The sequence below is a fragment of the Podarcis tiliguerta genome (genome assembly GCF_965153285.1).
Source record: "Podarcis tiliguerta genome assembly, chromosome: 11".
Taxonomy (NCBI): Eukaryota; Metazoa; Chordata; class Lepidosauria; order Squamata; family Lacertidae; genus Podarcis; species Podarcis tiliguerta.
Genome location: NC_139544.1, coordinates 21,529,109 through 21,542,596, shown reverse-complemented (window position 1 = coordinate 21,542,596; position 13,488 = coordinate 21,529,109). Strand labels below are relative to the sequence as shown.

The window sequence follows — 13,488 nt, the reverse complement described above, 5'->3', positions numbered from 1 at the left end:
GAAAAGTATTAGTCAAATTTTTCATTACTTTGAGCTATAAAGTGAAATAACTAGTTACATAGCAGCTAAAATGCAAATGCAATTTTTTACTCTGGCCTGTGTATTTTCAGGTATTTGAAGAAACTGGTTTTGATATAAAAGATTACATCAATAAAGATGACTATATTGAATTGCGAATAAATGATCAGCTGGCACGCTTGTACATCATTCCAGGAATTCCAAAGGACACAAAATTTAATCCCAAAACAAGGAGAGAGATTCGGGTAAATAGACTTACATGTGTGTGTTTTTTTTGTAAGGTCTGATCAAATTATTGGGTATTGAGAAAATAATGATTTATGCAGGACTAAAGCAGTGGACCATTCTCCAGTGCACCATTCTGGTATGCAGGACACCAGCATCATATTGTTGTCTTGTTTGTTAGAGTCACATGGAAGTATTCAGATTGCAACAGCAAATGCATGCTGTTTTATCATGATATATTACTTGTATGCCCCATTTTTAACATCCATTGCTCATCAGGCCTACTTCATGAAGTCCAAGCCCTGGGGTTGCGGGGAACCTGATTCCATAGGCACTTTGCACTGTTTGAAAACTGTAGGCAAAGAACATAGAAGCGGGTCAAAGGCAACATGCATATTAGGGGTGATCTGTAGTCTAAATGGTTTGGTTTGCACATAACACTAAACCACGACCTGGCATTATGTATGAACCAAGCCTTTCAGCTTAACTTTTATTACCTAAGGATAAAGGTTGCCAGTTAAACAAGTTTTGTAGTTGGTTTATAAACCTTAGTTAACAATTACCATAACTTAGTGTTATGTGTAAATCTGGATGTCCTTAACCATGGTTAAGATGCCTTCATGGTCCAAAAACTACAGAACCCTGGGTGAAGAGTGGCAACAAAATCATGACTGCTCTTAAGGCTTAACTGCTCTCTATTCTGTGATGTACTAAACCAAAGTTTGTCTGCCAGACACCTCAGCTTTAACCATGGCTTACTAATTATGGTTAACATTATCTACAATTAACACTAACCATGGTTTAGTGTTATGTTTGAACCAGATCAACATCCAGGAAGAAATTGCAGTTCATTTAGCATTTTTTGGCAGTTGAGGGGGGGATATTCTGAGTTTTCTGTTGTAGGTGGGTGTGCAACATACAGAACTGAATTTTAATCAGTCATTTTCTAGTGATGGCAAAGCATGCTGTTTCCTGACTAGGTGCAATGTTATTTCAGATTGTTATCCCTGTCCATTATTTATGTGTAATATAAGGAATCTCTTTTCTGTGTTTCAGAACATTGAATGGTTCTCAATTGACAAATTGCCTTGCCATAGAAATGATATGACTCCGAAGTCCAAGTTGGGTTTGGCACCTAACAAGTTTTTCATGGCCATTCCCTTCATCAGGTGCGTTCAGGACGAGAGAGAGAAAAACAGTCCTTTATATTTCACTTCTGTGTTGAGGAAATTTTTATTTTTGTGTTCTAAAATTTCCCCTAAGAAGCTGGATGTTGCTGACCCAATATTACCTTCTCCACAGACCACTGAGAGACTGGCTTTCTCGACGGTATGGAGATTCTTCTGATAGTGACAATGGATTCTCATCAACTAGTAGTAGCACACCACCTAAACCCAACGTGGAAAAAATGAGGTAACAATCTATCTCAGTTTGAAATCTACCAGTAACCTTATAGCCATTATATATAATTTTAATGAAATAAGTGATATTTCCTTGTGCAGATGAAACATTCTCTCCCTCTTGACCCCTAAATCTGTTCTGAGGTTCCCCTAACCCTCTGAAGTCAATTTGGGATTGGTGTGGGGCATGTATAGGGGAGAAGGAGGAACTCCCATTGTGTGAGTGGGATTTGTTCCATTTGTGCATTATTTTTTAATTATTTTTTTATTGATTTTCCAATATTGTTCCAATAGCAGCTTCATTATAACAATACCAATTTTATCCAATTAATACAATTATTAATGCCAATTATTCAACTGTCAAATTATATGATTTAATTAAATTGGCCCCCTTGCATGCTAGAGTTGATGAGTTGATTTTTCTACATTTTTTCTGCGTTCTGAAATTTTAATAATTTCCATTCAGATATAATAATCCCCTGTATAACAGCTACAATCTTGTGATTTCTATTTGTGTTGGTATAATAGAAAATTTATAAAGTTTCAAGTGAGGAACTTTAGCTGTAATCCTTATTCTTTCCTCTGTGTGACAGTTTTTCTCTTTGATGTTTTCCCATCCATATATGATGTAGCCTTCATTCCTGTTGATGGTCCCCATCATGCCCCGAGAGAAGCTGTTATCTCACAGTTTCCAAAAGTCACTGCATCGCTTCATCCCGTGATTCCGCTTCTAGTAAACAAGCCGTCTTCACCATTTTTCCAGCCCAGGAAGAATGGTCTGAACCCAGACTGCAGATAGTTAATCCAAAAACTTCTATTCCCGCAGCTGGTAGACTCCTTTGCTCCCTACTGCTGATTTAAGGCCAATTATCTCCAATACATTCCTTTGGATAATAGAGGTTAGGGAGAATTTTGCTCTGGGTTTCAAAGCATAGCATTCCCCCCCCCCCACCCCAGTTCCTTTCTCTCTCACACACAGTTCCTATTTTGTTAAATTCCATATTATATTACAATTTCTTCTGTCCTCACTTGTGCAGATATTTTAATAAAACTTTCATTCCTGGGGAGGTTTGCCGTATCATAAATGTAGAGGAAAACTTTAAAGAAGCAAACTCTGGGCTCCCCTCCCTCCATTGTCTCTTTCACCAAATGAAATCTCTCAGTCCAAACCTTTTACATCCTTGTAGCTGGGTTTTTGCAGTTTCTTATCTCATCATCTCTGGCAGTGCCTGTAGTTTACTCCAATTAGAATCCAATTAACAGGATAACCTGTGCTTCCAGGAATGGGATGGGGGGGGTGTCACGGCAGCCAGAGTGCTCCATGCACCCAGGGCCTTTGCCTGCCCTCTCATTTCATGGGGAAGCGAGTGCCAGATCGCCAGGCAAACTGCAGGTGAGAGCCTGGTACCTCTTTCAACCAAAGAGAAATGCAGATAATGAAATTCCCCCATTGTTATTGGTGTTGGGAGAGAGTGCACTGGAAACAGGAAGCCGCCATTTGTGCAATTATTAAGCCACCCCAAGAATTGTCCATAGCACCTAAATGGAGCGAAAGAATGATGGAATGTTCTATTAACAATGTTCTATTTTACAGTAGTGTTAACCAGTATAGATGTTAGAGGAAAAAAGACTTGCAGTACAATCCCATACATTTTTAGCTCAAAGTAAAACCTATTACAGTGGTACCTCCGGTTACGAACTTAATTCGTTCTGAAGGTCCGTTCTTAACCTGAAACCGTTCTTAACATGAGGCGCGCTTTCGCTAATGGGGCCTCCCGCTGCCGCCGCGTGACTACTGCTCGCATCCCGGGGCAAAGTTCACAACCAGGAGCATCTACTTCTGAGTTAGCAGAGCTCATTACCCAAAGCGTTCAAAAGGAGGACAGTATGTAACCCGAGGTTCCACTGTATATGCAAAGGGCTTATTCTCAGGGAAAGTGTATGTGGATGCTGAGAGTACATAAATCTCATCATTAGCATTATCAACAGCAGTGGTATTGATACATTTGGCATCTATGTAAGTGGTACTTTAATTAGAACAGATTTGGCTGGTCCTTTCCCCGAAGGACTTACAGTCCAAACATAAGCAGAAGGAAGAAAATGGAGGAAGGCGTAAACAGTGCCATTATTTCAATATTTCAGCCTAGTTACAGTAGGGTATCAGGACTAGGGAATTGTTCCAAAGACCCTCCAGAAATTTTTTGAGGAAGCTTTTGAAGGGAGCAAGGGAGGCATAAGGAATAACAAGGGCTGAGTCATTTCAGGGGACAGGAGTTTTCTGGACCACTGAGCAGTGTGGATCAAGAAGAGTGAAAGGATGTGTTGGACTGTTAAGACAGAAGGACTAGGTAGTTCTATGGCTATAGGACTGCAGTCTTTACAACCTAAATTAAGATTGGTTATAGCTTGTTGCTTGGCAAGACATCAGTGAAAGTCTTTGAAAACAGCAAATTCTTGAGTTGCCGTACCAATAATTAGGGGCGACTGAACAGGTGTTTAGTAAACTGACATATGAAATGCCTTCAGAATTCTGAATCAAATGGCAGTCTACAAATCAAACAGAACCACAGGCAAGTTCACCTCCAGTTCATTGCAAGTGCTGAATATGTATGAATGTGTAGTAGTTTAAAATACTGCCAGGTACCGCTGTATGCTTGTATCGTGGGTATTCAATAAATGCATTGAACTGCAGGAAAATGTTATTCAGTGATGTGGCATTTTGGTTCACTGGCCCTTTCTTTTCCCCTGGGACACAAATTTAACAAACAATGTTTACATGCAGGCTTTACAGTTCCATATTGGAAAGAGACATCTGCAGTAAATCTCACATTGTCATTTCTTTAAACCACCCCTTGGTTCCAGACATATGAGAATGGACACTTTTGTATGGACAGTGGAGCAATGTGTCTGCCTCTGTGATACATGTGGATGTTTCTGTGATTTGCTGATGATGTGGCAAAATAATCTAATGCACATAATGGTAAAATTTCCACAAGCCTAACTTGGTCACAGGGACACGGGTGGCGCTGTGGGTTAAACCACAGAGCCTAGGACTTGCCGATCAGAGGTTGGCAGTTCAAATCCCCGTGATGGGGTGAGCTCCCGTTGCTCTGTCCCTGCTCCTGCCAACCTAGCAGTTCGAAAGAACATCAAAGTGCAAGTAGATAAATAGGTACTGCTCTGGCGGGAAGGTAAACGGCGTTTCCGTGTGCTGCTCTGGTTCGCCAGAAGCGGCTTAGTCATGCTGGCCACATGACCCGGAAGCTGTACGCTGGCTCCCTTGGCCAATAAAGTGAGATGAGCGCTGCAACCCCAGAGTCTGCCACGACTGGAGCTAATGGTCAGGGGTCTCTTTACCTTTACCTTTAATTTGGTCCCACCTTTGTGGAGATGAAAAGATTGTGGAATTGGCCATAAGTGCCCCAGGACCTGCTGGTGAAGGGCAGATAATGAATTGAATAATATACTCTGCATCTCTCATTACTTGGTATGTACTGTAGTTGACATCCATTGGCATCATTTTATGAGTGCTGCTCAACGAAATTTTCCTAGTGCAGTGGTGTGTTTTTTTTGTTAATTGCTATTAAGGCAGGTGACCCCCCCCCCGGCACCGTATTGTACCTAGTCACTATAAGCATTGACAAGCAATGAATCTGAGTGGACTGAGAATCATGCATTTGTCAACAGCAATCGCCGCTTTGCAGTGCCTTTGAAACAAGCAGTAATGCCCTAAAGAGGAAATCTATAACATACTGTCGCAATGGTTAATTGGCAAATATAGTCTCATGCAGGGAATACCTAAGCAGTTTGAGTTAAAGCTGTTGTGATCATAATCAGCTGTTGATCTTTTCTAAACAAGCTCCCCCCTTTTTTTGATGGATTAGATCCAAACTCCATTATAGCCAGCCAGTGGTTACAGATGGTCCTTCAGGAGAGCAGTGGACGAAACAAAGGCAGTTGCAGCAACAGAAGCCATATAACAATCATTTTGAGACGTCTGATGCGTTAAAACTAAAGGTGAGTTTCTTTTTAATACATTTTTGTGCCAGCTCAAATTCTGTGAAACTTGATTTTCTGTGTACATGAGGCATTTTAACTTTCTAACTTCACAAGCTTGTGTCTTAAGGGAATAAGATTTTATATATTACGGTAATCAGAGAATTACTAAGCATATGCACAGTACTTTAATCATCTGCAATATAGTTATCAAATTTCATTCAGTTTAATATATGCATAAGCATACAGGATGAGGCCATGGATTTTTAACTTCAGTTCCTTCTTTTTCTTTGTGTGGTGGTTTGCTCAGAACCCACGTAGCAATGGTAGAAAGCAATACCAAGACACTCCCAATCAAAAGAAGAAAACTAACGGAGTGCAAAGTCAGCCAGCTAAACAGAACCAAACTTTGGTAAGTTGTTTAACGGTAAATAAGAAGTGTAAAGAACATTGAACGGTCAGCAGTGCTGTAGAATCACAGAGGGTATCAGGAAGATTGCAGTGATAGTTGGAGCTGTAGGTGCCCCCACAGTGCCCTCACGGCATGAGACAGGTTGTGGACAGATAAAACATTGGTTTGGACGCTGTCAGCTTCTGGGCTTTTGCTGCTCTTGAGACCTGTCCCAGATTTTGGCTGAGATTAAAAAGGAAGTGGGGGAGCGTCCTCTCGTAACTCTATTTGGATTTGCCCAGAAGTAATAATAACAATAAAAGGGACGCGGGTGGCGCTGTGGGTTAAACTACAGAGCCTAGGACTTGCTGATTAGAAGGCTGGCAGTTCAAATCCCCGCGACGGGGTGAGCTCCTGTTGCTCGGACCCTACTCCTACCAACCTAGCAGTTCGAAAGAACGTCAAAGTGCAAGTAGATAAATAGGTACTGCTCCAGCGGGAAGGTAAACGGCGTTTCCGTGCACTGCTCTGGTTCGCCAGAAGCGGCTTAGTCATGCTGGCCCCATGACTCTTCTGCACTCTTCATCCATTGCCAGATACATTTAAAACAAAACTCAAAATTAATACAAAACTCAAACTCATACAGTTATCTTCTTAACCAGAAATGTGAAAAGAAGTTACATCCCAGGAGACTTCAAGATAATTTTGAAACAGGTAAGTATGCGTATGCTACATTCTGAAGTTAGCACTTTTGCTGGTTATTTTTCACTGTGCATTGTATCTTAAGCAACACATGACACCTGGTTCAGCTGTAACTATCACAAGCCACTTAACCATGGTATATAGGGCCAGGCACTAGCCATGAGTGCAGCTATGCTTGCTCACTAGGACACATTACATGCTGGTTTCATATCTTAGTTGGCAACTAGAGAACTCCGCCCCCCAAGAACTGCATTTCCTTTGGGGTCATGTTTTAAGGGATGCTTGCTGGTAGTGGACCAAGCCAGAGTCACCCACCTTTGTAGTGGTGATCTTGAGAGTCTCTTCACCAACCCTCTCTCACTCATACATACATACAGCCAGTCCTCCCTCTCTCACACATACACCCACCCATCCAAAAACACTTCCCTAGTGTTAATTATTAACTGGGGGATGGGACACTCTCCCCCACCCTTCATACCATCTACACATTTTCTCCACTTCATTATGATAAATCCTAACCCTTTGTGGGGGAAGGGGGGAATTCTCATGCAGCTGCCAAGGGAAGATCTAACCCTTCTCATGTATTGCAATTCCAGTGAACCCCCGCACCACAAATGTGGCAATTAGTTTTTTTATTTAGTTAAAAGCCTCCCATTGTTCCTATCACACTGAAGCCCTACACCACAAACCGCAGAAGAAATAGTACCTCCTGATTCTTTGTAGGTACTGGGCCTTTTGGTCCTATTAAACTACTGAAGTAAAAACCACACGTCTTAATTCATAGCTTGGATGTGGGAGATTTTGGTAGTGGAGACCAATTGTATGTGAACTACTGTTGTTCAGAAAGTCACATGTTGAACCTCGACCCATGATCACATCCTGATTCAGTTTATCTGCCGTATGCAAGAGTCACTTGTGTTCTACAAATGTCTGTATGTTGAAGGAAGATATAAATGTTACTGATTTTTTTCTACATTTCTTTGACAGTCTTTGGCTAAAAGGCAGTACAGTGGTACCTCGGGTTAAGTACTTAATTTGTTCCGGAGGTCCGTTCTTAACCTGAAACTGTTCTTAACCTGAAACACTGCTTTAGCTAATGGGGCCTCCTGCTGCTGCTGCGCCGCCGGAGCACAATTTCTGTTCTAATCCTGAAGCAAAGTTCTTAACCCGAGGTACTATTTCTGGGTTAGCGGAGTCTGTAACCTGAAGTGTATGTAACCTGAAGCGTATGTAACCTGAGGTACCACTGTATATAAATGCTATAAATAAATCACTTCAAATGTAGATTGTTCCAAGTGTTCTTTCCTGCAAACCTGTTTTAACTTAACAGTTTTTAATGAATAAGTGGCCAAATAATTTGAAACTTTCTTTAGTAATCTGTATGCACTGTTCTTTTTTAATCTGAATAGTAAGACTACTTCTGACACTTGCTGCTGCTCAATAATTTGTTTTGTCTTTTTTTTTAATCCAGAAGCAGCATATGACATGTGTTGTGTCAATGAAGACCAGCTCTTAGAACATGGACAATCAGGGTCATGCAATGGCCACTGCAAATTCACTTTCTCCTCACGAGCTTTTCTGAGCTTCAAGTTTGACCATGACGCTATCATGAAAAGTTTTGACCTTTGATGGTTGTTCATTTGCACAAGTCTGCCACAGACCTGGTGCAAAGTAGCTGAGCAGGTTTCTTAAATCCAGCCTTTACCCTTTCTCAGGTTTAAAAGCAATGCAGGGACCTAGTGATGGGCTGGAAGGCTTCTCATCGCAATATGGGAGTGACACCATTACAGTGTTGCACTTTAAATGCAGTATAGCTTTTACCTGCAGAGGGGGAAAAATGCTTTCCAGTGTTTCATTTGCTAGTTCCTAACTATGCATTAGAGGGCATTTTTTTTTGCTGTGTGTTTAGATTTCAGAGAAGTATTTTATTTAGCCCTAGTGCTATACTAACCTCTTAAGTGTTTAGATTTGCTCTGATGTACAATAATTCTTTGGTTTCCAGTATGTCACAACAGGGTGGCAACTGGCCTGAAACCTCTGAGGACACACCTGTTTTGTATTCTGGATATAGTTAGATCTTTTATGACTTAGTATGCTAAAAGGCAAATTTCTCTCTTTGCTAGTTCAGGATCCTCCTCCCTCGGATCTTCTGGCTTTTGAAACCGTTTGATTCTCTTTTGCACTGTACCAGGTTCTTTATAAAGGCATGTTTTAAAATGGTAATGGTATAATGAAAAGCTGAATTCTGCTCAGAGATTGTCTCCCTCCTCCTCTCCAGTTCCAGTAGGATTGGGTGGTGGTGTTCAGCTATGGTAAACCTGGTTTTCTTGGTCTGATTTTGCTGTTTCTGCCATTTTGGAGTAACAGCAACTGGTTTGAATATGCAGCATGTTAAAATGTGGATTTAGGGGGGGTTAATTTTACTGTATAGAATGTAAACTAGCCTTTTTAAAGTACTGCAAGGAGAGAATTCAAAGCATGTTCAGGACAGCACATGATATTCAGCCTAATGAGTTTTGTTTTGTCATTGTACTGGTCTATTCTGTTATAATTTTGACCAATATCTTTGGTTCAACATTGAGTTTGGTGTCAACACAATAGTTGCAACAGTTTTAACGTTTTAACAATTTTAACAAGAATGCAGCAAGGAGTGCAAGAGAAAGGCATTTAAGTTTTTATTTTAACAAAATGTACAGATTGCTTAGTCTAAAAAAATCTTGAATGGTTTACAAAATGACGTCCCATGATTGTTCTGAAGGCATGACTGTGAATATAACTTACCTACAGAGCTGCTGCTGAATTTCTCTCTCTTTCTCTCCATATCCTGCCTTTACCTTGGCACTGTAGAACAGCTTGTAATAAGTGTTTGAGATTTCAAAAACCAAACTTCCAGCCTACCTGGGTTAAAGTTTGGGAACTGAGTAAACCATTTATTATTTTGCACAGTGCCTCTTCTCTTGCAAAATCTGTATAATCTCCCTTGCTGAAGGACTGTCAAGTAAAGTATAAACTTTGTGAATGTCCATTTTGCCTGGGAAAGAAACTCAAATTAACTTCCAAGTAAATTAGGTTTTATTTACAGGCCATTTTAAATATTGCTGAGTGACAGATTTGCTGAGTAGTTACATGCCTGCCAGCCACATCCATAATTTATTCAAATCAGCAAATTCACTGGATCTGCTAATCTGTTAAGACAGTTGAAAGGTTGGTGATGGACAGAGACACCACTTCCCCCCTGTCCACCTCTATTTAGAGGGGGGAATTTTGGTCAGTATTTAGTGCAGTTTGACTTTTTATAGCAATAAAAGTGCCTAACTTGCTAACTTCTCGTTCATGGCAAATTGCGTTTTCAGACTGCTTGTGCCAATCTTCTTCTGATATGTAGCTTGATTTCCCAGGAATATTACTCTTTATGCTGCTTCCTTTTTGGTACACCACGGAACTCTGGCACAGTTATGTGAATTTCAGATATGAAATTAATTCCTTCCTGATAAACACTTAAATCACTGTAGTAGCAGTGAGACAAAACATCTAAAGTGAAACAGCTTTGTGTTCAGAGTGTGCAAGTTCTGCCCTAACGTCTGGATAGACAAAGTGTAGCTCCCATTTTGCAATTCTTTAGCAAAGACAGTGTCAGGCTTCTTGATGGATAACTTCCCAGAAGCTATAGAAGACTAACTTGGTTTGTTAAATCTAGCCTTAAAATGGGTTGCAAGTAAACATGGTAAATATGCAATAATTTTCACTTTTACAAGGTACCATGTTTCATAAATTTGTGTTCCTTAATTTTATTATCATGTATTAAGGGTGTCTGAAAATAACTGTTTTATGGATTCCTGGGTGTCCTGCACTGTGAACATTTCAGGTTGTTTACTTTTAATTTGTTTGTATGGTATGAGTTTTTTTGTTTTGCTTGCAAAGTGTTTAAATGAATCTTTTTATACGCGTGTATTCCAAAGTCCAGGCATATGGTTTACATAGATTTCTGTAAAACAATGAAGAAAAGGCAATTTGGGAATTGTGACTTTTTGTTTCTCTGTGGGCATTTTAAAAGATGGGGGAATAAATGATATGTGAATTGATTTGAGATAATCTTTGCAGAAAGATCAAACTGCTTGAATGTTGACTGCTGGTCTGATGTGCTTGAGGAGATGCAACAAACTCCTCTCTGTGCTGCACCTAATTGCATTACTTGTCTGATCCTTTTGAGGTCAAATTATTTCTGCTACAGAAGCAAAGGATGCTCAGCAGACAAAAGACTTTAAAAAGGATCCTTGGGACTGCATACTGAGCTTTTGGAAAATGGTTTTGTATAAATGTATGTGTGTCTGTGAGTTGCTTAGTGAAGCTTTGATTTATAGCTACTCTGTTTTGTTTTTGGTGGCTCATGAAGTCTGTGGTTTCTGCTAGACTTGTGTGCTATTGAAAGCTTTGTATTCAATATCTGAGCTTGAGAAAGCAGAATTGAGGAGAAAGGAGCAGTTTTCACATTTAGCTGCACTTCACTTTTCCAAGGGTTAAGGTAGCCTTTAAGCTCAAATATTTGAGTGCTAAGGTTAGCAGTTTGCTTTGCAGAATTGTAGTACTAAATACTGGTATACAGCTGTGGCAAAAATATAGATTTTAGTTGAATTTTGGGGCTGTTTTGCATGGTTGGTTGCAGGAAAAGCACAGCAGAATTTTGCAGAGTGGCCCATACTAGTGCTGGCGATTTATGCAAGGGTCCTTAGAGCAGCTTCTGACATGAAGCTTGGTATTTGAAAGCTGGTGCCTCTCCCTGTTCCTTCCATTTCTGTCCCATCTGAAACGGAACTGTGAGTTGCAAATGTTCTGAGTCCGGCAGCTTGTGAGTTTTTCTTAGCCGGTCATGCAGAGGTTATGCATGTTCCTCTGCAGCCCAAGAAGTCTGAGCATAGCTGTTATGGTAGTTCCTAATTGTGAAACGTGCAATTCAGATGTTCTTGCTCACAGTTCCTTACACTAGAGTGCTTACATGTGACAATAATTTACTGTGCACTGTGAAGGCATCCTTACAGGAAAGTTAGCTATAACTGAAATCTTGGTCTACTCTTTGAACATATGTAGCTATATCTTTTTCACAAAGGGAAAGATAAATAGGCTTAAAACCTTACTTTTTGCAGTAAGCACTGACTGATGCAATATGGCTTGTATGCATATATATTCAGCATGCATTTATGGTTGCTTTTATTTTTGATAAGAACAATGGAAAAAATAAACTCTTTAATTTGTTATTGTCAGGATCACGAAAATCCTAATGTCCTGTCTGGTTTTGAACTCTTCAACCAGTTTTTAAAATAAATATTTAATCTTTTTTGACAATGATCCAAGGAGCCACATGGCCCATTCTGTGCATTTGTGTATTTTAGTAGGCTTGAAACTGATTTCTCCCCTTCCACTCCCCTTTTTTTCATTTAAGCAGTAGCATTTTTTGGTATGTAACAAATAACTGCTTTTAAAATGGGAGAAGTGAAAAACAATCTTGTTGCGCTCTACAAAAGCAGCTCTTTAGATTCTTGCTGCTGTGGTTTAAATAACATAATGAAACCTGTAGCTGTGGTATAACTATTAGAACTGTGCTTGGAAATGATGTACAGGTTGTTGTTTGAAATGAGTTGATTGAATGGACCAATGTTATAAAAAAGTGACATTTAATTTGTGTCATTAATGAAGCATAGATCGCATCAAGAAAGGAATGTACATTTTACAATATATTTCTACAACTACAAATATTTTATATAAAGGATCAATGATGCTACCTTTCATAATGGCTGTAGCCACAGTATTCAACCACAGGCTTGTTCTTGCCCAAAATTGGTTTATTATTTCAAGCTGAACAATTTAATGAAACTAAACGTTCTCTGAAATAAATTTTACTTTAACAGATTGAAAATGTGTGTTTAAACAGTAGGATTGTTCACTGCTATGTTTTGTGAAAAATGGCATTGCTACAGAAGGGTGTGCTTTTGATAGGAGGAGGTGTGCATTCGGCAATCACCTAATCTGACAACTTGTGTTATTTCAAAATACTTTAATGTACAGTGATTTGCAGCCTAGCTTTAAAGAAGAGATAATAACAAGTCGTTCTTCATAACTTGTGAGAGGCGGAGAGCACGGGATAGGTATGTATTGCTTTATTTGTTATAGGCTAGGTAATATAGGTTACTTTTTCACTAAGTTAACATGGTTTGAGATTGGTCTATTAAAAAAAGTACACTGTTAGGTGCTAAGTAAGCTAATGTGTTATTTTTATGTTCATTGAGCAATTTGATTTTACTTATTACTGCTTTTATATTATAAAAATGCTTACTAGTAAGTTTTGGACTTCTGGATAACTTGTAAACTTGAAATGTGATTATTGTTCTGAACTGCAAAATACAGCTGGGTCATGCCTATAATACTGATGTATAAAACATTGGAACTGGTGTTGTTGCCCCTAGGTATCAGTGTGTGAATTGTCAAGAGAAAGCATTTTTCTGAAAATTTGTAGAATTGCACTTGGAGCCCACAAAACATGAAAACAGAGCATAAAAGAATTGTCATGTGAGTTGTGTACATTCATCCATTTGCCATTAAAACAGTTAATTTTCATGTTTTCATATAAACAAATTGAAAGCTCTTTATTGTGCAAGCACTGAGAAGGGTTTACACAATGATATATAAAATAAGAACCAGGAAAGCATTTCCCTGTCCAGAAGAAGTGACTCTATAACCTTTGATAAAAAAGAGAAAAGGCCA

At 39.4% G+C, this 13,488-nt stretch overlaps 1 protein-coding gene across 3 annotated transcripts in view; it reads left to right on the top strand.

Moving 5' to 3' along the window:
- DCP2 (decapping mRNA 2) overlaps nucleotides 1–13,359 on the top strand; it is a 28,919-nt gene extending 15,560 nt beyond the window's left edge. For 2 of the 3 annotated variants that reach the window (XM_083404206.1, XM_083404204.1), the window contains 7 exons: nucleotides 111–263; nucleotides 1,300–1,412; nucleotides 1,546–1,656; nucleotides 5,528–5,660; nucleotides 5,950–6,051; nucleotides 6,693–6,744; nucleotides 8,204–13,359. In XM_083404206.1, coding sequence (XP_083260332.1) covers nucleotides 111–263; nucleotides 1,300–1,412; nucleotides 1,546–1,656; nucleotides 5,528–5,660; nucleotides 5,950–6,051; nucleotides 6,693–6,744; nucleotides 8,204–8,361 — 822 coding nt within the window. In that variant the 3' untranslated portion in view covers nucleotides 8,362–13,359. Of the gene's footprint in view, nucleotides 1–110; nucleotides 264–1,299; nucleotides 1,413–1,545; nucleotides 1,657–5,527; nucleotides 5,661–5,949; nucleotides 6,052–6,692; nucleotides 6,745–7,719; nucleotides 7,832–8,203 lie in introns of those variants that run through there. The other variant, XM_083404205.1, reaches the window with a different exon arrangement.
- Nucleotides 13,360–13,488: the final 129 nt, after the last annotated feature.